Genomic DNA, 21334 nt, shown 5'->3' with positions numbered 1-21334 from the left:
AAACTGAACAGCAAAGCTAAAGGCATTTGTAGAGTGTGAAGGCTGGGTACCAAGCTGCCAAGGAACATCAATGCTGTTTAGCACTCTGCACTTAGTACAACCAGTTGTGAGTTTTATACCAGTAAATAAGCATTACTCGACTTCCTGGACATGCATGATTATAAAGCCAGCATAGGCCTCCTCAGAGAGCCACATGTTCTGGTGCTCCACATGCTGCTGGAGCAGCTCTGGCACAAAATTCCCAGTGGGAGCTGCAAACTCACCTAGTGCCCGTGTGATGCGCATCAAGGCCTCCCCCACTTTCATCCTGGTCTTGACCGTCTGTGCTTCCTGTGTGCCTGGATGAGCACTCCCATATTGGGCCAGCAGGTAGGGCAGGACTCGCTCTGGGAATGCATCTGACAGCAGCACAACACCTGAAGATCAGGAGAAAGAGAAGCACCAGGGAGTGACACAGAAGGCAGGCATTGGCTGGGGACCGATGTCCAAGATGCTAGTGGGGGTACTTTGAACTGATGGCTTTTTGAGCCCTTTCCCAGCTCTCCAATTCTAAATCCAGAGGGTATAGCAGAGGAAGCACTGCCTCAAAAGAAAGGAGGAGAGATTGAAAATCAGATTCACACAGAGGATTTGGAAGGATTGAGCAATGTGCCTAAGAAAAGTAGAATAGTTTAAAGTGATCTTTTATTGCCCACCTGGCTAATTATTCAGATCTTATTTTTTGCCCTTGTCCAAAGGGTGTTTATGATACTGTAGTCTTATTGCCACATTGTCTTATCCTGGGAGTGGTGATTCCCTAGATGTTGTTGTTGAACTCCATCTCCCATCAGTCCCAGCCAGCGTGATTAGCAGAGATGGGAGATATACCGGGTAGTCCAGAAACAACTGAAAAACCCTAAATTCCTCAGCCCTGTTGACAGTGTGGGAGCTTTGCCAGCTTAACACAGCTCACTTGCAAGGCAAAACAAACCAGAACAAGCCTCAAAAAGGGAATTCCCAACACATGGGACAGAGTTGCCTCTGAAGCAGAATTGACCTCCAGGAAACTAGAAACCCCTGGCTTGGTATAGTACCACACACCTTTGCTAACCTGGTGCCTTCCAGATATTTTGGACTGCTGGCTGAAGCTGATGAGACTTGTAATCCAAAATATATGTAGGGCACCATGTTGCCATACGCAGCAACAAAAGGTGCCAACTTAACCAGCTTCAACTCTGTCCTGATGGTGGCTGTGTCAAAAAGGCCACATTCCCAAAGGGGTAGCTGCATTCATGTGCAGCAACAGCAAGGTGGCAAATTTCTGGACGTCCTCAGAGATGAGCCAGCAAAGACTGGCTTCATCAGATGTCATCCACAAATCACAATGGCAGAAAGGTGCTACTTACAAAGGTTCATGTCACGTGAGTCACTGCCCCTGGAAGAGGCAAGGGCAGCACCAGGGAATCAAGCCCAACTCTGGCCTACTGAAGAGAACAAGAATCAAGGTCTCCCTTCTGAGTGTGCTCCTAGAAGTGTTGTGTGTCCCGCAGCCTCACTCCAAGAAGTCATGGCAGCATTCTACAGTCAAGCCAGAGTAAACAGTGGGGAGGAAGTACGCTTCGCTCAATTGCAAGTTCCACCACGGAACCATCAGAGCTGTGAAAACAGCCCAGGTCCTACTGGGCCATGCCCAACACCTTCAGTTCAATAGATGCTTGCATTTGGCCTTGAAGGCACAGGTTATGACCTCAACCCTTTGAGATGATGCGGATGCAGCTGTCTTTCACATCCCTTTGATCTCTAGTTCCAGATCAGACATGCCTCTGGGCACAGGAAGAAAAAATGGAGGAGGGAGGAAAATGCCCTGGGGATTAGAAGCAGCAGGTTGTTGGGAAAATAGGTATTATGGGATTGTCACATCTGCTAAGGGCACTGTCAGCTGGTGGCGGAGTGGGATGACTAGGCTCCATTTGGGAACTCAAGCACCTGTTGCTGTGCTTGACAGAGATCCAAGGCTTCCTATCCCAATGCTAGGTGGCCTGCCTCTCAGCCTAACCTACCTCATAGGGTGGTTGTGTGGATTAACTGAGGAGGAGGAGGAGAACCATGTACACCACATAGAGCTCCTTGGCGAAAATGTGGGTTATAAATGCAATAGATAAATAAATGAGAGTTCACAGCCTGAAGAATCGTATATGATATAATAACTGTTCCTAATATTTATCTGGACTAATTTGGAAAGGAAAACTCATGTTTTCCCTTAGTCCAGGCCTCCTGGACCAAGCCAAAGTTTAGCCCTTAAAAGCTTCTGTCTGAAAGTGCAAAATGAAAGGCCATGGACGGGAGCTTGCTGCAGAAAAGGCTGGCATAGGAGGCAGCACTTCATCTTCACAACACACATGGGGATATTTCCACCTTAAGAGCTGAGGCTGGCACACGCCACAGCTTGCCCAAGGCCTCCCCGGTAACAGGGCTCCAACCGCCAAGTTGCCCAAGCCCAAGGCCCAAACTGACAGTAAAAAGCTGTGTGGGAAAACCCACATGAAAAAAATAGAACAGGGAGCTCTAGGGCAGAGGGGAGCAGAATTCCTCTTTAAAGAGTTGGCTTGAAGAAGATGAGAGACCTTCTCCTCCAGGAACAGAACCATGGAGAGGAAAAATGCTCCAATGAGGCCATCTGAGGTAGCCCCTAAACTGGCTCAGCTGGAGCTGCCTATGGCTCTAGGGCACAGGTGGCCAACTTCCAGCTCTGAGGCCTGATCTGCACCCCCCACCCAAGCCTCAAGCAATTTTTTCAGTCCCCAGCCAAAACCCCACCAACTTTGTCAGTGGGGTCAAAACTGTGGGGAAGTGAAGCAGACACAGTGCTGGAGCAGGCAATACTTTGTGCTCAGGAACAGATGCAAATTGCCCCCTCCTTGGTCACCACATCATGAACAGAGGGGGCAATAAGCCCTCTTCTGCTGATCCAGAAATATTTTCACTTATGTAGGGCTATAAGGTGGCAGTTTGTTCTGGATCCTAGGTAAGTCAATTGAACAATTGCATTTTGGGGCCTTTTTAGAGCTCAACAACTTTCAGGGTGTCCTGGTTTTTACTTTTTGAAATATGGCAACCCTAATTTATGTATTTGTTTAACATTTACAGTGCACCAAAGGATCTCGGGGTGGTATACATGGTTCTCCCCCTCCTCATGTTATCCTCACAACAACCCTGTAAGGTAGGTTAGGCTGAGAGACCGACTGGCGCAAGGTCACCCAGCAAGCTTCTCATGGCTGCATGGGGATCTGAACCCTGGTCTCCCAGCTTAGTCCAACACTCCAATCACTACAGATGGAGAAGGGAAGGCTGTGTGCCTGTGTGTACATGAGTGTGCAGGGTGGCTACACCCTCCTCTGGCCCCCAGAGAGGCCAGAGTGAATGTGGCCAAGGGTGAATGTGGCCCTTGTGCCAAAAAAGGTTATGCTGGAAGTGCAATGATCCTGCCCCCTTTCTCAGTTGTTTAGGTTTGCTTCCTTCTGCAGCAGCTAAGGTGCGGCGGCGGCGGGGTTGCTTTCTCTGTGATACCATCCGCCAGGGAGTCTTGAGAATCACAGAGGACTCTGTCCCCCACTCTGGGTGCAGTAAACAGTGCTCTGGACACTTTAAAGCTCAAGGGGCTCCTTGCAGCGTAAAGCAAAATTCTGCTTCCAAGTTTATTTTATTAATGTGGGTCCATCGCAAAATATCCAATACTGAGTACATGCGAACCTCACATTGTCAACAGCTTGTTCAAGTACCACATCCAAGGTACAATTACAATTTTTCCCTGTGGCTCAGACTGGCTGAAACCTGCCAATATCCTGGTTCTGTGCTCCCCGCCCCCTTTTCTTTTGAGAACAATCATGTTACTCATTTCCCGCTTGTAAAGCAATGGGCTAGTAAATCTGCAATGAGACAGCAATACTTTTATGTGGGGTGGGTGGGAGGGAAGACTGGGGGGGGGCGGCCTGGAGCATCTTTGGGGATGCCAAGCAGTGAGTCAGTGGCAGAGGCTACCTGGCCAAGACTGAAGTCTCTCCTGCCATGCTTATTTTCAGCTGCTCATCTAGCTGGAAATGGTAGGGAGCTGTGTGTTCTGGAAAGGGGTGCATGTATGTTGGCAGCCAGACGGCTCTCTGGGGGAAAGGGCAGCGGGTAAGATGTGACAGCTGCCCCACATCTTAGCCTCTCCCCTACATCCTCCCAGCCCTTTTGAGGCAATGCCGACATTACTCTTAAAGCTGAGCTTAGCACTTTGCTTCTGACTCAGCCCTCCTGGCAAATTGGGAGGGTTCATGAAAGCCATCGCAAAATTGCTAAACGTGCAAGGACCAATGCTTTCCATGTCACTGGTGGGAGTGGCAAGATGTCTTTCGCCTGCAGGGCACACATGAGCCCTTTACACGCTCAAGCCAACACAAGTACAGGAAGGAAAAGGCAGGCCGAGGAGGTTCCCCCTTCAGCTCTTTGGCTGTTGCAGCCAGAAGGGCAGGTCCTCTTTATTCCCTCTCTCCCACCTTCTTCTACCTGACAGGAGTCTGAGCCAGGGGCTTCCTGCTGGGACTTCCTAGATGCCCTATACAAATTGCACAGAAAAGGTGCAGCATGAACTTTGCAAGGGTTGAAGACTTCCTTCTCCTGAAGCAACTGGGAGATTTTTTTATCCATCCATCACCTTATTTATGGGTCTTCTTGCCCAACTCCACAGTACTTTAAATAAGTGTTTGTTACTCATCCTGAGCCCTTAGGATGTTACTGGGATAAAAATCTGAATTATTATGAATTGCACTGCACAATGAGGAAAGGGAGTTGGCTCGCACCCAAATGCCTCCTTACTCTTTGAGGGTGCCAAGGAATCCCCAGAAAAGAAACAGTAAAAAAATCCATCGGCCCAGAAAGCTGGTGGTGGATACTATTACTGTCCCACTTTCCTCGCCTCTGTGAAAAAGAGGTAGGAGGCCTCTTTCAGCCTCCATTGAGCCCAAAATATATGCTATTCTGCAGTGAAGCTTCCAGGACAGTTTTCAAAAACAAGATAAAAAACCCACAACACATAAATACATGGGAAGAGGAATCCCATACCCCTGTTATGCTAGACTGCAAGAGGAGTTTGGCTACTGGATCAGGTTAAAGGCCTATATAGTCAGGTATCCTGTTCTCATAGCAGCCAACTAGATGCCTTTGATGAAGTCCACAAGCAAGTCTGACTGCAACAACTCTCCCTGCTTGTGATTCCCCACAACTGGTATTCAGAGGCAGACTGCCTTCAACACTGGAGGTAAAACACAGCCATCAGGATTACATGGCTACACCAGGACTGGAGGTATGGTGCAAGTGTGCTCCTTCCCTGCACTGCCCCTGGCTCAGACCAGCAGAATGGCCAAACTGGAGTGATGTTCTGAGAAAGTTCTCTCTCTGGTTGCCTTAACAGGGCAACTGGTGGAGAGCCACTGAAGTTTGACCATATACCAAGGCAAAAAGGTAGACTCCTTTTGCTCCAAGAAACCACAGCATCTCAGACCTCCCTGTGTGGCAATCTTGAGTTCAGTCTAGAATGTTCCTCTTTCCTTCTGCACTATCTGTACACGGCAGCTGATTAATTATGGACCTGGAGACATAAACAACATTCATCCAGTGCCCTGCTACCACTGCCAACACAAAAGTATGGGGGCTACCTTGGATCGACTCCTCCAGGACACACTGTACAAACGGATGAAGTAACAGGGAACACAATTCTGTTGAATACAGGATGCCACAGTGCTCGTTTCCTAAGAAGACAGCCAGGGACACTGGCTGCCAGCTCAGTATTTGCATAGCATATCTGCCTGTCTTATACCAGATCACCTTGCCATTCTTCAGAAGGAAGTCAGTGAGAGATTGCTTTGTTCAAGGAATTAGTGGTGGCTTCTCCCAAAAGGAGAGCAGAGATGCTGACAATGGACAGGAGAGGAAGTGAGACGAAGGACGACGTCCAAGCAAATTGCACAGACCAGTATAACTGGCAATGAGACCAGGCCAATTCCAGTTTTCGGATGACCAAGAAGAATTCAAGGAAGAGCTGTGGCTCAGTGGTAGGATGCTTGCTTCGCATGTGCAAGGTTCCAGGTTCAATCCCCACATTCCCAGGTGGGACTGGAAAGGAACAACTCCCTGCCTGAACCCATGGAGGGCTGCTGCCAGTCACTGTAGAGGCAATCCTTGGTTAGGTGGCCCAATGGACTGACTCAGCGTAAGACTATGTACCTGATGTCAGCTGATGCTTTACTGTGCTCACATGCCCAGTATCTTCACGCTTAGTACCTTTCCAGAGCAACACTTAACTGTCTCCCAGCCACTTCTGGAGAACAAATGCCTCCTTCACCTGGGATAAGGAAAACAGCATTTGCTCAGCAGAGCCACTGAGCCGTGAAGCAGCATTTGAATTACTGGAGAGTCTGGGGTGTGGGGATACACACTTTTATTTTGTGTCAGCAACTTTAGCTGATTTTTAAAATGTAACCCAGTGGACGGAGCTAAAACTGGAGGGAATCAGGTTGTGGGGCTTCTTGATTTTATTAATGGCCACCCCTCACTCCTCTTCTTCCAGTAAATTGAGTACTGTTGTGAAACTCCACATCTCAACACACAAAAATCAAAAGTGGAAGCTGGGCAGAAGCAACCTCTCAAACACCTCCCATTCCTAGGAGTGAAGGTGGGGATCTTAGTGCCTCTAAACTAGAGGGGCTTTTGGCTTGATCCAGCCAGGTGATCTGTCCTTTTTAAAATTCATGTCCAAGCAGCACAACTTTCCACAGACAAGCAGCCTGGTGTTGGCCGCTACATAATTAGTCTGGCTAGACAGCAAAAAGCTTCTATTTTCATTCTCAGCAGGACTCAACACAAACAGCCAGATTCTGCCTGCTTACCTTGGATAGCAGAAAGATAAACAAAGGAATCCTCATGCTCCAAATTTTCCAAAAAAGCCTGGAAGGATAAAGTCCAAGAATCACCCAACTTGCATTCAAGTAGGATAGTCATCACAGCCTCAGTATCTCCTACATCCCTCATGTCACACACAAACCAAAAAATCCAGAGTTTTTGCTAACTGAAAACAGTCAGTGGTATAGAATCTGCTTTGCAGAAGGTGTCCCCAGGTTGTATCCCCAGTGGCATCTCGAAGTATTGCTGGGAGAGACTCCCAGCCTAAAACTGTGAGATGGACCAAGGGTCTGCCTTGTATAAGGTGGCTTCCTATGTCAGCTTAACTAGCAATTGACATCTAGGCAGGGAAGAAGGAATCCTGGAGGTTTTTGGAACCCATCATGGGTTTGACTGTTCTGACAGAGGGAAGGGTCAGATGCCCATGGTTAGAACTGGCTTCCTCAACCAATGGGAGAGAGGTGTCTCAGCCAGCATGCGGATGATGCCCTGCCACACCAGCCTGTGTTAACTCAAACTAGAAGTACCCCTGGCATGATGTACCAAAGGAAGAAAAGAGAGGGTCACACCTCACCAAAAAGGAGAAGGGTCTCCCTCACTTTTCAGGGCATTGATGACTACTATCTGTTGGAGAGCAAATGCTAGTGACTTAAAAATTTAACTTCCACATTATCCTCCCCCTGCGAAAAAAAGGCATGCAGCTATCTAGAAGTGGTTAGAATAGCTTTTGCCAACCCAGTGCCCTCTAGATTTGGACCACAACTCCCATCAGACCCAGCCAGAACAGCTGAGCTTGCTAGGGCTGATGGGAACTGTAGCCCAAAACATTTTGGCACGCAGCAGGTTGGCAATGGTCAGGTTTACTTAAACCACCAGCAATAGCCTTGCCTATGCCAGGATTTCAAAGTGAGTTTTTCCATGCTGGAACACCCTTAGTTAGAACGGCCATCACTAAAGGGAGTATGAAAGCAATGAAGGCACGCACACACTGCCGCCTCGTGGGTGTTCTCAGAGGGCTGACACAGTGTACTTAGAGTGTCTACCTTCAGCAGCTTCTCCTGAATCTTCAGGGCTTCTGAGTCCCTCTGCTCTATCAAGTGGGAAAGACTGCGCAAGGCAGCTGCTCGTGCTGGAATGTCCGGGTCATAAACTGATAAGATGAGTTCTTGCAGGTCCTGAGATCCACAGCCTGGCTCTGCAACAGATTCCCCAGCCAGAGGCCCTCTTGGCGGGTTGGAAATGGGATCTGTGCCCAAGCTGCTCTCCATGTGGTCCTGTGGCAGAGCCACCTTGGGCTTGGGGGTCTCTCTAGGGGGCCTCTTGGTTTGACCAAGAGCTCTTGGTTTGACCGCCACTCCTGCATCACTCTTGCCCAGGGTACTCTGTGCAGTAGAGCTGACTGTCTCTGTGGAAAAAGCTCCATGGGTGCAGATGGTGATACGCAAGTCAGCAGCAAGCTCCTGGATGACAGGCTCTGGATGAACGTGGGAGAGATCCTCCAGCAGGGGCACCAGCCCCTTCAGGGAAGCAAAGTCAGCCGGTTTCAGCTGCAGAGAGATCATCAAGCACGTTAGTCCAGCCACAAAGACAGAGGGAATCAGGGCTTCTCCTGAGAACTTTCCCCAGGGCTGAAGGGAGGCTGTGTTGGGAGAAGGAACTGCAGGAAGGAAGCTTTTGCTGTGGTTACCGTTATGGGCGTACATGAAGGATCTGGCAGGGGAGATAAGATCATGCCCCAAGCCTACAGGTGCAAAGAGCGGATGGGGTGGGAAAGGAGCCGCTTTCTGGGACTTGTGCTAAGGGCCTTGGGTACATCTCAGGTGGTGGATTGCAAAGTAGCTGAAGAGCAAGCCGGGATGGGCAGAATTCACAGTACATATGCTGGAAACTGTCCCCTTGAAATCTGGACAACCCACTGCTGCACCCAGCATTGTTACCACACCAAGAAGCATCTCCTCTCCAACAACTTATTTTTAAGTAGCTTCTTAATGTGGCATTATTATAGTAGTAGATTTCTGCAATTTGCCTTGCGTGTTAACCAGAGTGGAGGGAAATTATGTAAATAAGATCATCACTCAAGGGTTTTCTGGAAACCACATCAGACTTCAGCAAGAGGTGGTGCAAGTTTTGCTAGGGCCAGTGTAAAAACACAGGCTATGGGAGAGGAAAGAATACATTTATGTCCAGGACCAGACCCAGCAAGCAGCGACTTTTAAAACTTCCACTGTCATCTAGCAACAACCAGGCTATAACAACAATCAGGCTATGACAGAGGGACCCAGGGCCTGGCTCCACTGGCTCAGCTAAGAAGACAAGCCATCTTTAGGCTCTTTCCATTGCAGCTGGTTGTAAGAACTCTGTAACTAAGAACTAGTGCCTGAGTTTTCTTTTCCCTCCTTCTCCCTCCCATCCTTTTTCCTTTTCTGTAGTGCCTTTTACATTGTGAGCTATAAGACAAGGGTTGTCTTATCACTGACATTTGTATGCTGTTATGGAAGAGTGTTTTTTTCTAAAGCGTGGGATAAAAATGCTTCAAAATAAATGAACAAAATTTGAGGTTTTACCCCTCGCTCAACTTGTTTCAAAGTACTATCCACCTACCCCTAGCCAATCAAAGATGAAGTTGAATAACTTCAGCTCAAAGCAGCCTGTTTTTTGGTGGGGCTCCTGCCTACAGCCTCTTTGTAGGCCTACAGAAGCCAACTGGCACTTACAGCCTTTATTTCCAGCCTTTTAGCCAAAAGGGTTCTCAGAGCAACCTAAAAATATAAGTTCTGAGATGGTCCTTGCCTTCTGGTTCACAATCGAAAAAGACATGGCACATGAGGAAAAATGAAGAGGAGGGAGGAGGAAAAAATAAGCTCAAGCACAAGTTATTACAGTTCTTGAAGTGATAGCTGATGGCACTGGCAGTTCTAGGTACCTTCCCCTTGATAAAGAGCAGATCCTTCCCTGAAACACTCTCCCTCCTCTGTGATCACACACAGGAATAGAGCTTGTGACAATGCCCAGGCCAAGAGAACAGGGAAGCTCCTGGCACATGGTTCTCCCTTCCCTCAAGACAGCTGACTTTGTGGCAGTTCAAATCCTCGCAGGAGGATTTGATAGGATTGCTCACCTCTGTCGCTGATGCCAGTGACAGCTCTAGCCATCTCACCCTCACCAGAAGCGCTCTCCTCCTCCCACCCTGCCAAGGTTACATCCAGGAGCAGAACTTGCTCCATTCTGCCCCTTCCTCATGGAAAGAGAGTGCTTGCTCCAAAGGCACAAAGCACCTCACACGGGAGAAGTACTGCATCAGGCTCACTGTTCTCAGGTGGGGCCAGTTGTTTCTCAAACTGCATTAAAAGGCTGGGTACTGGGTGGGCATCTGCTATGTGAGCTGTAATCTATGCCCACATTAGGCTCCAGCCAGCACTGTTGCCTCTCCCAATGAAGAAAGCTGCAGGATGGCCACATCATGTGCCCTAAGCATGTGTGACTCCTCGCTCTGGCTACACATATGATGGTCTCTCTGTCACAGAGACGAGAGCAGGGGCACAACAGCGAACCAGCCCTGATCCCCCCGACTGTGCCCCATAGTCTCACCTGCACTGCCCCTCCTAGTATGGCAGCCACCAGTCCCATAGCCATGCTCAGTGTCTGGGCCTCCACAGTGCTATCCCCTGAGCTGCAAGTGAGACTTGCACAGGCCCGCTGCAGAGTTGTTGCCACGAATTCCACAACCTAGAGAGAGAGAGAGAGAGAAGCAAAGCGAGATTATCATGTCATTCGGCTGAAAGACTGCCAAGACCTCAGACACACTGTACATCTATCTCAACAAACTCTCCAGAGTGTAACCAGGAGCTTGTTTATACAATCAAAATTAAGGACTCTTATCGTGAGGTTATTACTCAGAGGATTCTGGGGCATTTCAGCTGCACTCCATCTCTGACAACCTCAGGCCACTTCACAGGCCACTGGGTTTCTGCAAGGAACTGCAATATCAGCAGCTCCCATCCTTGCCAAGGACCAGAAATTCTCCTTCTGCTGATATCAGCCTGGATTTGCCCCTTGACTATGGAAACAGTACCAGCAGTTTGGGTCTATCTTAATAAAGGTATTGCCCATTTGTGGGTTTTGAAACCATGTGCAGTAACGACTTGGAACCCCAGAGTGTGGGTTTAAAGTGCAGCAATGTAGGATTCTCTAGACATGAAAACAGCCATGTAGCAGAATGCAACTCACAGGGGCTTATTGTCAGGGATGGGGAACTTGTGACCCTCCAAATGCTGTTGGACTACAACCCCCCTCCCCCATCATCCATGACCACTGGGCATGCTGGTTGGTGCTGCTGGATCAATAATCTATGGTCCATTTAGCCCACTATTGTCTACATTGACTGCCAGGGGTTCTCCAGGATTCTAGACTGGGTACATTCTCATCCCTATCTGGAAACATTGGGGATCAAAACCAGGATCTTCTTCCATTGAGCTATGTCCCTTCCCAGCAGCTACCCAGATGCTTATGGGAAGGGACATAGCAGGATGCAAAGGCCATGGTTGTCCATCATTGTATGCACCTCTGAACATGAAGCTAGGCAGCCCTCTGGCAGGGAAGTCAAGGTCCCCTTTAATTTCTCTACATAAAATAAAATAAAATAAAATAAAATAAAATAAAATAAAATAAAATAAAATAAAATAAAATAAAATAAAATAAAATAAAATAAAATAAAATAAAATAAAATAAAATAAAATAAATAAAATAAAATAAAATAAAATAAAATAAAATATACCCCCAGGGAGCCAACAGATCTCCACTCTCTTTCTTAGGGCAGCAGCATGGCAAATTATTGTTAGTATTGGTTCCCTTTAGGCATTGCACCTATCTCTTTTCCTGATCTCAGAACAGGCATTCTTAAGCCACGTCCCAAGCAAATTCTCCCTGCCAGGTGTTTCTGGCACCAGGTGTATCTGGAGGGCAAAGAGGGAGGTGGCGGCAGGGAGTTTAGTAACTAAATCCATTAACCAGCCACCTCCTGGGGAAAACAAACTCCTTTGGGTTTCCTTGACATGCTTGTCTTTTCAACAAACTACCTAATTATCCAAGTAAAAGACAAAGGGAGGGAGGAAGATTAGGTTTTGTGCACTCAACAAGTCTGTTTTTGTGGGAGGCTATTGGATACTTTTGTTCTTTCTAGGTCTCAGAAGAAAACTTTGCACCCAAAGCAGCTTCTCTCACTTGACAGTTTTGCTCTCCCCCACCCAACCTGCCACCACCAAATCAAACAACCAGGCATTTTGAGCAACCTCCTCAGCTTTCTGAGGCTTGAAATTAACACAGCCCTTCCCCCACCCCTTTCTGCTGGCCACCTAGCCTAGTGAAGCTGGTGCGGCACCTACGGAAGCAGGAGGGGATTTGCTTCCGCTGTGACCACCCAGACTGCTCCCAAGAATCACTCAGCCTGGGGCCTCTAAAAAGACCTCTGCTGGCCCTGAAGTCACCACCAATGGGTGGTGTGGCAAACTCCCCTCCCAATTGCAGACTTCTTGTCCGATTGCAGCTCGGGAGACCAAGGCCTCAACGAACCTGTGAGATGTCTGTGAACAGCGCATCCGAGATCCTCTCGCACATCATGCCAACCAACTGCAGCACCTGCAGCTGCCTCTCTTGCTGCTCAAGGCCAGGGCTGCAGCATTGCTCCAGGTCCAGAGGGCTGTTGCAGGAGGAGAGTGGGGCAGACTCCATTTTGGAAGCACCTTGCCCAGCCATGCGTGTCAGCTCCTGCCAGAGGGAGGGGGGCAGAATGGAAGAAGAAAAACCCCCAGTCATTTAATCAGAGGAATGCACATAGGAAAAAGCACATATATATTGCTTTGGCATGTCAGTGCACTTTGGCCAGCACATCGCTGGTCAATGGGAAAGGAGGAGATCTACAAGTAAGCAGAGGCTTAATTTGTTCTATGAAGACAGCTTTCTGCTTTTACTTAGGTAGACAAGTTGCTTTGGGAAGTGATTTCTGAGGCGCATATACACGTACATATGACAATGATAGCAGCGTGCATCCTTCATCTGTGGTAAAAAGCTAACCAACAAATCCCCTGCTTCATCCCCACAGACATATCACAGTTCATTGAAAGATATTGCAAAAAAGTCCTTAAGAACCTTATACTGAGTCAGTATATCTAGCTCAGTATTGTCTACACTTACTGACAGTGTTTCTCCAGTTGCAGACTGTGGTATTTTCTAGCCCTACCTGGAGATGCCAGGAAATGAGCTTAAGACCTTCTGCATGCAAAGCAGGTGCTCTACCACCAAGCCACAGCCCTTCCTTGTGCCTTGCAGAGGCAGGAACAGGTCTAGGACACAGACAGCAGCAGAGGGAGCAGCTTTAGGGATGATTCTAAGCTATTTACCTGCATTTTTACATGCTTTTTATAGAGCAGTGGGGCATACTATGAATTATTAAGTAAATACTGGTATTGTTGGAATAGTAAACACAGAGAACAAATAGAGGAGGGCTGGATGGACACCCATCCACAAACAGGAAGCCCCCCTCACCTGGAGAGGGATTATTCACAGCTGTGAAACCCACAATTACACTTCAAAGATTCTCCTGTTGTCAAAACAGCCCCAGAAGGAACAGCAGTTAACCCTTTCCCACACTGACACTGCTGGCGTCTCCGGTCCTCTGTGCAGGAGGCAGACACAAAAAACCCTGCCATTAGCATCCATCTGTAACACTGCAATATTTGTACCAGAAAAACTTCACTGTCAGGAGTATGCACATACTTTAACCAGCTGCTTTCAATCAAAAAGGGCTCCAGAACATCTTTCTTCCCAACTATATGCCCCACACAAAATGACTAGAGCCATTCCTTGCTTTTTTGCATTTTAAAAGAACCTCACAATAAAGGAAGTTCACAACTTTCAACAAACAGGTCAAACCTCACATGCTTTGCATCTCCATCACTGACTCATCACTCACCAAAGACTGCCTTTCACAGAGCTGATGCCTGACTGTCTAGTTGCATCATTTTGCCTCTTGCATCTCTGAAAGTATCTTTGGGAGAACAATCACTCTGCATTAGTTAAATAGAGACTTGGGGAGGAGTTGAGGAACCCACTTTAAGTTACAAGGGTTGTTTTCTTTTTTGCAAACTTCTTAGTTTTTCCTCCAATGTTGCCTGCCTAAGGGTGGGGGTGTCCCTTAAAACCATAGATGGGCTGACAGCTCAGTGGTGGAGCATCTGCTTTGCATGCAGAAGGTTCCAGGCTCAGTCCCTGACATCTCCAGGTAGGACTGGGAGAAACTTCCTGCTTGAAACCCTGGAGAACAGCTGTCCATTAGTATAGCCCAGAGGTTTTCAACCTTTTTGGGTCCAACTACATTCTCTCTGTGGCACCCCTGTGGGGCTCAGGAGCCCAGTTATGTCACCCCTTGCCTGCAGAACCAGCAGCCCCTCACCACTTTTCGAACACCCTCCCTTGTGGAGTGTTCCCTCAACCTCCTCTCTTCTCCCCTCTCATCAGGAGTCCTCTGGGCTGCCACCCCTGGTCTCTGAGCAGTCCCCCATGCCCCAAAGAAAGGTGCCTCCTCACATTACCCCACAGGGGCCTGGAAAGCACCCCCTGGCCAGCCCCAGAGGCACTATTTGCCTGGGGAGCTTATAGCCAGGGCTGCTGCAAAAAACAGCCATGCAAGCCTTTGGAAGCCAGAGATGTGAGAGGACATCAGAGGAGGGAGGGAAGGAAAGAGGCACAGAGGCCACTGTTGCCTACAGCAGTGTTTTTCAACCTTTTTTGGGCAAAGGCACACTTGTTTCATGAAAAAAATCACGAGGCACACCACCATTAGAAAATGTTAAAAAATTTAACTCTGTGCCTATATTGACTATATATAAAGTAATTCTCTTGAATTTTTCAATTTTCCCCACGGCACACCAGGCAACATCTCGCGGCACACTAGTGTGCCGCGGAACAGTGGTTGAAAAACACTGGCCTACAGCACCCCTGACCATCATTCAAGGCATCCCAGGGTGCCTTGGCACACTGGATGAAAAACAGTGTAGCCACTACAGAGCTAGATGGGCAAGTAGTCTGACTATAAGGAAGCTTCCTATGTCCCTATGTTCAAGCAGGGAAGTATCTTTCCCATCTCACCTGTGGTTACCTGATATATTTTTTTAACCTGGAAGAGAAGACTCCTGCACCCCATGCTAATACATTATTAAGCAGCCAGAAGCAACTGCCAAGATGAAGCAGCCCAGATGCCAGAAGGCCCCCTACCTTTAGGCAACAGAGGAAGAAGTCTCCGGTTAAGCCACTGCTCTGGCAGTGAGAGAGCAGCTCCACAAGCTGCTCCAGCTGCCATTGCTCAGAGGACACCTTCTGGTAGAGAGCCTCGTCTTCATCGCTGTGAAACAAGAGGCAAAAGTTTCACAAAGGGGAGTCACAGCTCTCCTGGCAGCAACTCTGAGCATCTTACATTCCTCTTCCATCCTTCTGCAAGTGACCTCAGGCCAGCTTCTTAACAGAGGGAGGATCTTTTGAGCCACCAAGAGCAGGCAGCTGTGTTGCTAATCAACAATCTTAAGAAGCATTTGAACAGCTCTACAGCAGCCTTCCCCAACCTGGTGTCCTCCTGATGTTTTGGACTACAACTCCCATCAGCCCCAGCCAGAACAGACATGGCAGGAGTTGCAGTCCAACAACATGTAGAGGGCACCATATCCTGGGGTAATGTTTCACACTGCAAAGCCAAGAGTCCAGCAGTCTGCCTGGAAAGTTGATTTGAGAGGGTAGCCACCCAAAAGCATGCCTGCTCTCCCTCATTGTGTACAGGAAGATCACAGGCCTGTTGACAGCAATGCTCTGCAACAATGCTCTAACAGCATGCCATGTGAGCTACTTACTGGGAAAGGTTTTCTACTCCCTGCTACCTTGGTTAACAGGATTAGGTTTTGTGCTTTGACTAGCACAAGAGGCCCAAGTTTCCTCAGAGAAGTTTGTGGGGCTAAAATAATACACGAACATTGGGTTTTGCTGCCAGGTGTTTTTTGTTTTTGGTGTTGTTGGCCACCCTGGGAGTTTTTTAAAATGTAAGGATAGCACTCATGTTTAGAAAAATAAAAGATCATGGCATGGCAGAATGGCTAGAAAATACTTCACCAGCCTTGACCTTCCAGATGTATTAGACTGCAGCTCCCATTAGCCTCAGCTCTGTCAATATAGTCAATATAGATGTTGGGGCTGATGAGAGTTACAGTCCAAAACATCTGGAGGGCGACTTCCGGCTGGCGACGCCATAGCGGGTGGTCGGGGCTGCTTCGGCTGCGAGGCGCCCGATCCATCCCGGGGGTTAGGAGCCCCGCAACCGCAAAGCGGGGCTCCGGTTGGGGTGCGGGAAGAGCGTCCCGCACCCTGGGCTCCCCGGCTGCGCCCACGGAGGCTCCGAACCCTTCCCTTGCCCCCCCTGTAAAGGGGGAGTGGGGGTGAAGGGACAACGGAGCCGGGCTTACGGGGATATGCCCCAACCGGGATGCAAATGCGGCGACAAAGCCCGCGGTGAGCGTCTTAGTTCTACCTTTGAAGAATGGAGCCAAAGGAACCCGGTGGTCGTGAGTAATTAATTTGACCAGAAACTGAGCTTTTGGAACGATCCGGGGGGAAGGAGAAAGGCAGCCTGCCTTCTTCCCTTCGAGTTAAAGAAGCTAACCAATTTGAGTAACTGCTGCTACAGAACTGTTTCAATGTACTTAAAATTGATACATGAGACTGGCAAACTCTTTTCTTGGGAAGTAAATTAGTGGAAAATATCTCCATTTAAAGTTGCGGTATCTGCGCTCCAGTTTAGGAAAATGGCGACGAACAGAGAGGCAGGAATAGAAATCTGATACCCACTTCCTCCCCCTCTACCAGTATGCTGGGCTTCGTCCTTGAACTGGTACTGAACTCTGGACTAACGGACGAACAGAGGCTCACTGCTTTGAAGGTGGAACTGCTGTACAGGAAAGTCAAAGTCTTGTGTGGGGGTCTGAAAGAGAACCAATTGCCCACAGAGGAGGCTTTTAAAACTTTTAATACTTTGGAAGAAAGTCTTGCCAAAGAGCTGAGAGGGTGTCTGGGAAGATGGAGAGAAATGAGTGAGCTACTTCGGAGAAGAAACTCGCCTTTTGGGGGTGGCAGTCCCAAGGCGACGGTAAGATTTGTTATATCCAGTCCCCGAGGTGTGAGCTCGGGGGCCAGGGACAGAGAATTATGGTTTTTACAAGAAGAAAAGGAATGCTACAAAGAACCGGAGAAGCTGAGAGACGACGAGACGGACATCCTGGAGCTCGTGGCAAGGAGAGTTTTGGACTGTGCCTGGATCTGTGGACGCTTGGAGAGGGAAGCTACAGGGAAATTCAGTGTTGATGCCACCAGGAGAAGAATAATGGACAGAGGGGGTGTGGGGTGAAACACTAAGTAAAATTTGAAGTAGCCTGTCATGGAATTTTGAAATCGGAGGGTGAATACTGTCAACAATCTTTCTGTTTTATTTTTTGTTTGAATATGAAAGGAGATATTTTGAGTTACTATGTTATTAGCAGCAGTTTAAAGGATAGAAGAGATAGATATGATATAAATGATTGGTGAAGATTTTAATGGAAGAAGAATTATGATGAGATATTACTACGATGATGCATTGTTAGTTAAATGTTGAATATATAATTGTGTGTAACTATATAATTGAATTTGAATTTCAGGAGAAATGGTTATAAAATAGATTAAGAATATGAACTCGAAGGAGAAAGGGCAGGGGAAGTCAATGGTCAAGATATGGAAATAGAAATTTTCTTTTTAAAGAAAAGATGCAACAAGAAAACTTGACACTGTTTGTATTTGTTTTATCAGTGTATCTGTTTTGTATTTGTTTAATTGTAGGTGTGGGTGTGGGTATATGCTGTTATAAGAAAAAGGTCAATAAATTCTTATAAAAAAAAAACAAAACATCTGGAGGGCACCAGGTTAGGGAAGGCTAGGCTAAGAGATAAGGAAATTCCTCATCTGAATCTTGCCTCTGCAATACACCTCTCTCTCTCTCTCTCTCTGTCTCAGTCCCACATCTGCAACAGGGGAATAATCACACTAGCCTGCTTTACCCGGGCCGCTGTTAGGATCACAATGAGGTGAGTTAGGTGAAGTATTTTACACACATGAATGGCAAATTCATGGAAAGCAAGAGTGGAGGCTCAACTCTGCAAGTCAACTCACACTGCAAGCCCAACATTCAAGAGAAGGCAGAGGCAACTCTTTGGCAACACACTAAATCAGCTGAGGCTTGTGGCACTTTAAAAGGCTAGCAAATAAGGCACAAGTGTTCATGGACTGGAGATGTATGAATAGCTATCTTCAGTTGGCAGGTAAGGGTGTCAGGGGTGGGGAGGACGAATGTGAACTGGACACCAAATGGCTAAGAAATAAAAAAAGTCCAGTCTGTGACAATTATGTGCAAAGTGAAGTTACCATTACACCAGTAATTGGTGAAAACACCACCACCATAACATTATGAAGTTAATTAGCACCTTCAGCGAGACAGGAAACTACCATCTAACACAGGAATGGTTGCAAAAAGACAAAACAAAAATAATCCCAGGTTATAAAACACAGTGCTCATACATGGGCTTGTGAGTGGGAAAATCTGACATTGAAATTGGTTGAACAGGAAGGAAAAGGGGGGGGGGCTTGCCCTGCACACTTGAGAGGCCAGAGTGCACCTTCACCCACTCATTCTCAAGGGTTTGATTCAGGGTGCTGCGGGAGCCAGAGTGGGCCCCTTCAGCTCAGTCACGTATGCTGGGGTGAGGTAAGGGAGCAACTTTGACATTCTGTTCTCAGCACAGAGCAGCAATAGAGATCTGGCAGTAAATGTCTCCCCCAACCCACCTGAGTAGCACTGCTGCACTGAGTAGCAGCATGGCCTAGGCTGATAAACTAGACTCCAAAAACAGGGTTCCCCTTCTTTCCTGTTAGGGTTGCCATATGTCCTCTTTTTCAAGGACACGACCTCTTTTCATGGGTAGTGTCGTCATAGCAATCCATAGTTATCCATAGTTAAAAGTAGAAGTTGGCAAATGTGTCCTCTTTTTTGCTCTTCAAAATATGGCAACCCTACCTGTAGCCTGCCATTAGCATACTGGGAGTGTTTACCATTACTGCATGCAGCAGTCATTGGGGGTTCTTGGGCTGAGAATTTGAGACTTCACTTCTGTTCATTTGCTGACTCCTCAGAGCCAGCTCTCTCCCCAGCCCCTGTGGCTGACTGCTTTGTGGTTTTCAGTTTCAGTTACCTGAGCCTCTGGCAAGGAGAACTTTAGAAGGCCAAGATAAGGCCAACAAGAGCTCCAGACTCCCTTCTCTTTCCACTTTGATGGGTCTTCCATTTCCTTCCAGCATATCACTCCCCAGTGCTTGGGGCTTCACACTGTTTCATCACTTCATCATTACATCAGCACTCATTCACACAGAAATGAGAACATCAGAAGAGCTTAGCTACTGAATCAGGCCAAAGGGGGCTATCTGGTCCAGTACCTGGTTCTTACAGGGCCAACTAGATGCCTGAGTGGGAAGCCCAAAAGCAGGACCTGAGCACAGCAGCACTTGTGCCTCTTGTGATTCCCAGCAACTGGTAATTCAGAAGTAGACTGCCTCTAAAAGCAGAGGGAGAATGTAGCCACTGTTAGCCCTATCCCTTTGCGACCCTTCTGCAAATTGGCATGCGCATACACACAACTGCTCTTAAGGACACGTAAGTGAAGCAACACCTCCATACGTCCTGTTACTTGCTCAAAGAGCCAGACAGAAGCACTCACTCCACTTCACAGTCTGCAACCACTTATACATGAATGCAGGTGACACGAGTCTGCCCAGCCTCAAGAAAAGCTGTGGCCCTTTCCCCCCAGCATGACACCTGTGCCAACGAGCCTGAAGCTTCACAAACACCTAATCTGAAAGATTCACATTTCCAGAAAGGTATTTTTAAGGTGGTGTAGCTTGCTGTGTCCACTTCCAGAGAAGACACGGGACAGGCAACCCTGGAAATCAGACAGTCACAAGGCTCCATCTCCTCTGCTTTGAGAAGACCACCCCAGAACAAGCTCAGACACAACATCAGCCTGTAGCCGCACAGAACTGGAAAACCACATGCAGTTTCTCACCTGATAGCCTCTTTGATGGTGACTACAGCGCCCCCTTCACTGCCTGCCTGAAACTGACAGAGCGGATGGAGCAGGTGGGTGGCTCCTCCAAGCCTTGCAAGTCCTTCCAGGGTGGATAGTGCAGTTTGCCTCTCGCATTTCTCCAAGAACCATAACAGGATCTCTTGGCACGGAGTGCTACAAGGAAGGAAATGTGGCAATGAGTGACTGCCAGGCAGTCCAAGGGAGAACAAGCATGTACCAATCTGAACCTGGCAGGGTTGAAGAGAAAGGGCAGGTGAACCTGGAAGTGTCCTAGAGGCTCCAAATCAGGCAGTGGTCTTCTCTGTTGCTAGAATGGGGTATCTTCCCTCACTGCTCTAAACTGCTTCATCTAGGCAGCATCAGGGAATCCCAGGCCTTAAAGGAAGCTGACTTAGTCCATACCTTTCCTTAACACGAGGCCCATGTATTCCAGGAGAAGGGATCCTCAGGCCTGGGGGTTGAATGCAGCTCTCCAGGCCTATGTATCTGACCCTCAATACTCTCCCTAGGGCACATCTCACTGGTCATTTCACATAGGCCAGGAATATTTTTGCCTTGCTGGAATGTGTCTTTAAATTCTGATAGTGCCTCCTGCATGCCAAGACAGAGGACAGAGAAGATTGTGCGAGTGTGTGCAGAAACTAACCTACTGTACAAAGGTAACATTGCTCCACACACTTTTGCCTTTGGTCATGCCCACCACTGGCCTGTGGAAGATTCCCCAAAGGGAACACAACCCTTGGGCAGGAGGAGGTTCTCCACCACTGCTGTACCCCTTGCAAGAGCTCCCTAAGCATTTGCCCTTGCACCACTTGCACCATTAAGAAGTGCTGGGCTCATCATGCACGTTCCGAGCTGCAGCTGCCAACATTTAAATCCCATTTCCTGGACAAGTCCTGAAGATGCCTCTTTCTCATGAGAAGCAGCATCCAACTCCCAGAGATACGATCTGCCTAACTGCATCCCCAGCTTGTGCCAGCACCAACTCCTTAGAGCAGGAAGTCTGGTCTCCAGGTACTGCTGTGCAGCACAAAACACTGCCTCGTTGTCTGTGAATAGAAAGCAAGCCACACATACAGTACACACACAAAGCAGCAGCAGCAGCAGTAAGGGAGAGTCATCTGCCTGTCCTTCATGTCCTTGAAACTGCCCCCATATGAGGGATGTTTCTCCCTAGATGCAGTGGAAGGAAATTTTTTGAAATCAGATGGTCT

The 21334-nt window shown here is 48.0% G+C and overlaps 1 protein-coding gene across 5 annotated transcripts in view; it reads right to left on the bottom strand.

Annotated features, from left to right (window-relative positions):
• Window positions 1-21334, bottom strand: part of TANGO6 (transport and golgi organization 6 homolog) — a 47917-nt gene that overhangs the window by 15425 nt on the left and 11158 nt on the right. For 2 of the 5 annotated variants that reach the window (XM_033157068.1, XM_033157067.1), the window contains exons 9-15: window positions 20097-20273; window positions 15187-15313; window positions 12487-12681; window positions 10507-10644; window positions 7962-8465; window positions 6906-6963; window positions 264-416 (exon numbers count right to left, since the gene is read on the bottom strand). In XM_033157068.1, coding sequence (XP_033012959.1) covers window positions 264-416; window positions 6906-6963; window positions 7962-8465; window positions 10507-10644; window positions 12487-12681; window positions 15187-15313; window positions 20097-20273 — 1352 coding nt within the window. Of the gene's footprint in view, window positions 1-263; window positions 417-1516; window positions 1558-6905; window positions 6964-7959; window positions 8466-10506; window positions 10645-12486; window positions 12682-15186; window positions 15314-20096; window positions 20274-21334 lie in introns of those variants that run through there. The other 3 variants (XM_033157071.1, XM_033157070.1, XM_033157069.1) reach the window with 3 other exon arrangements.

The sequence above is a fragment of the Lacerta agilis genome, chromosome 8 (genome assembly GCF_009819535.1).
Source record: "Lacerta agilis isolate rLacAgi1 chromosome 8, rLacAgi1.pri, whole genome shotgun sequence".
NCBI classification, from domain to species: domain Eukaryota; kingdom Metazoa; phylum Chordata; class Lepidosauria; order Squamata; family Lacertidae; genus Lacerta; species Lacerta agilis.
This window is presented reverse-complemented; position numbering and strand designations above follow the sequence as displayed.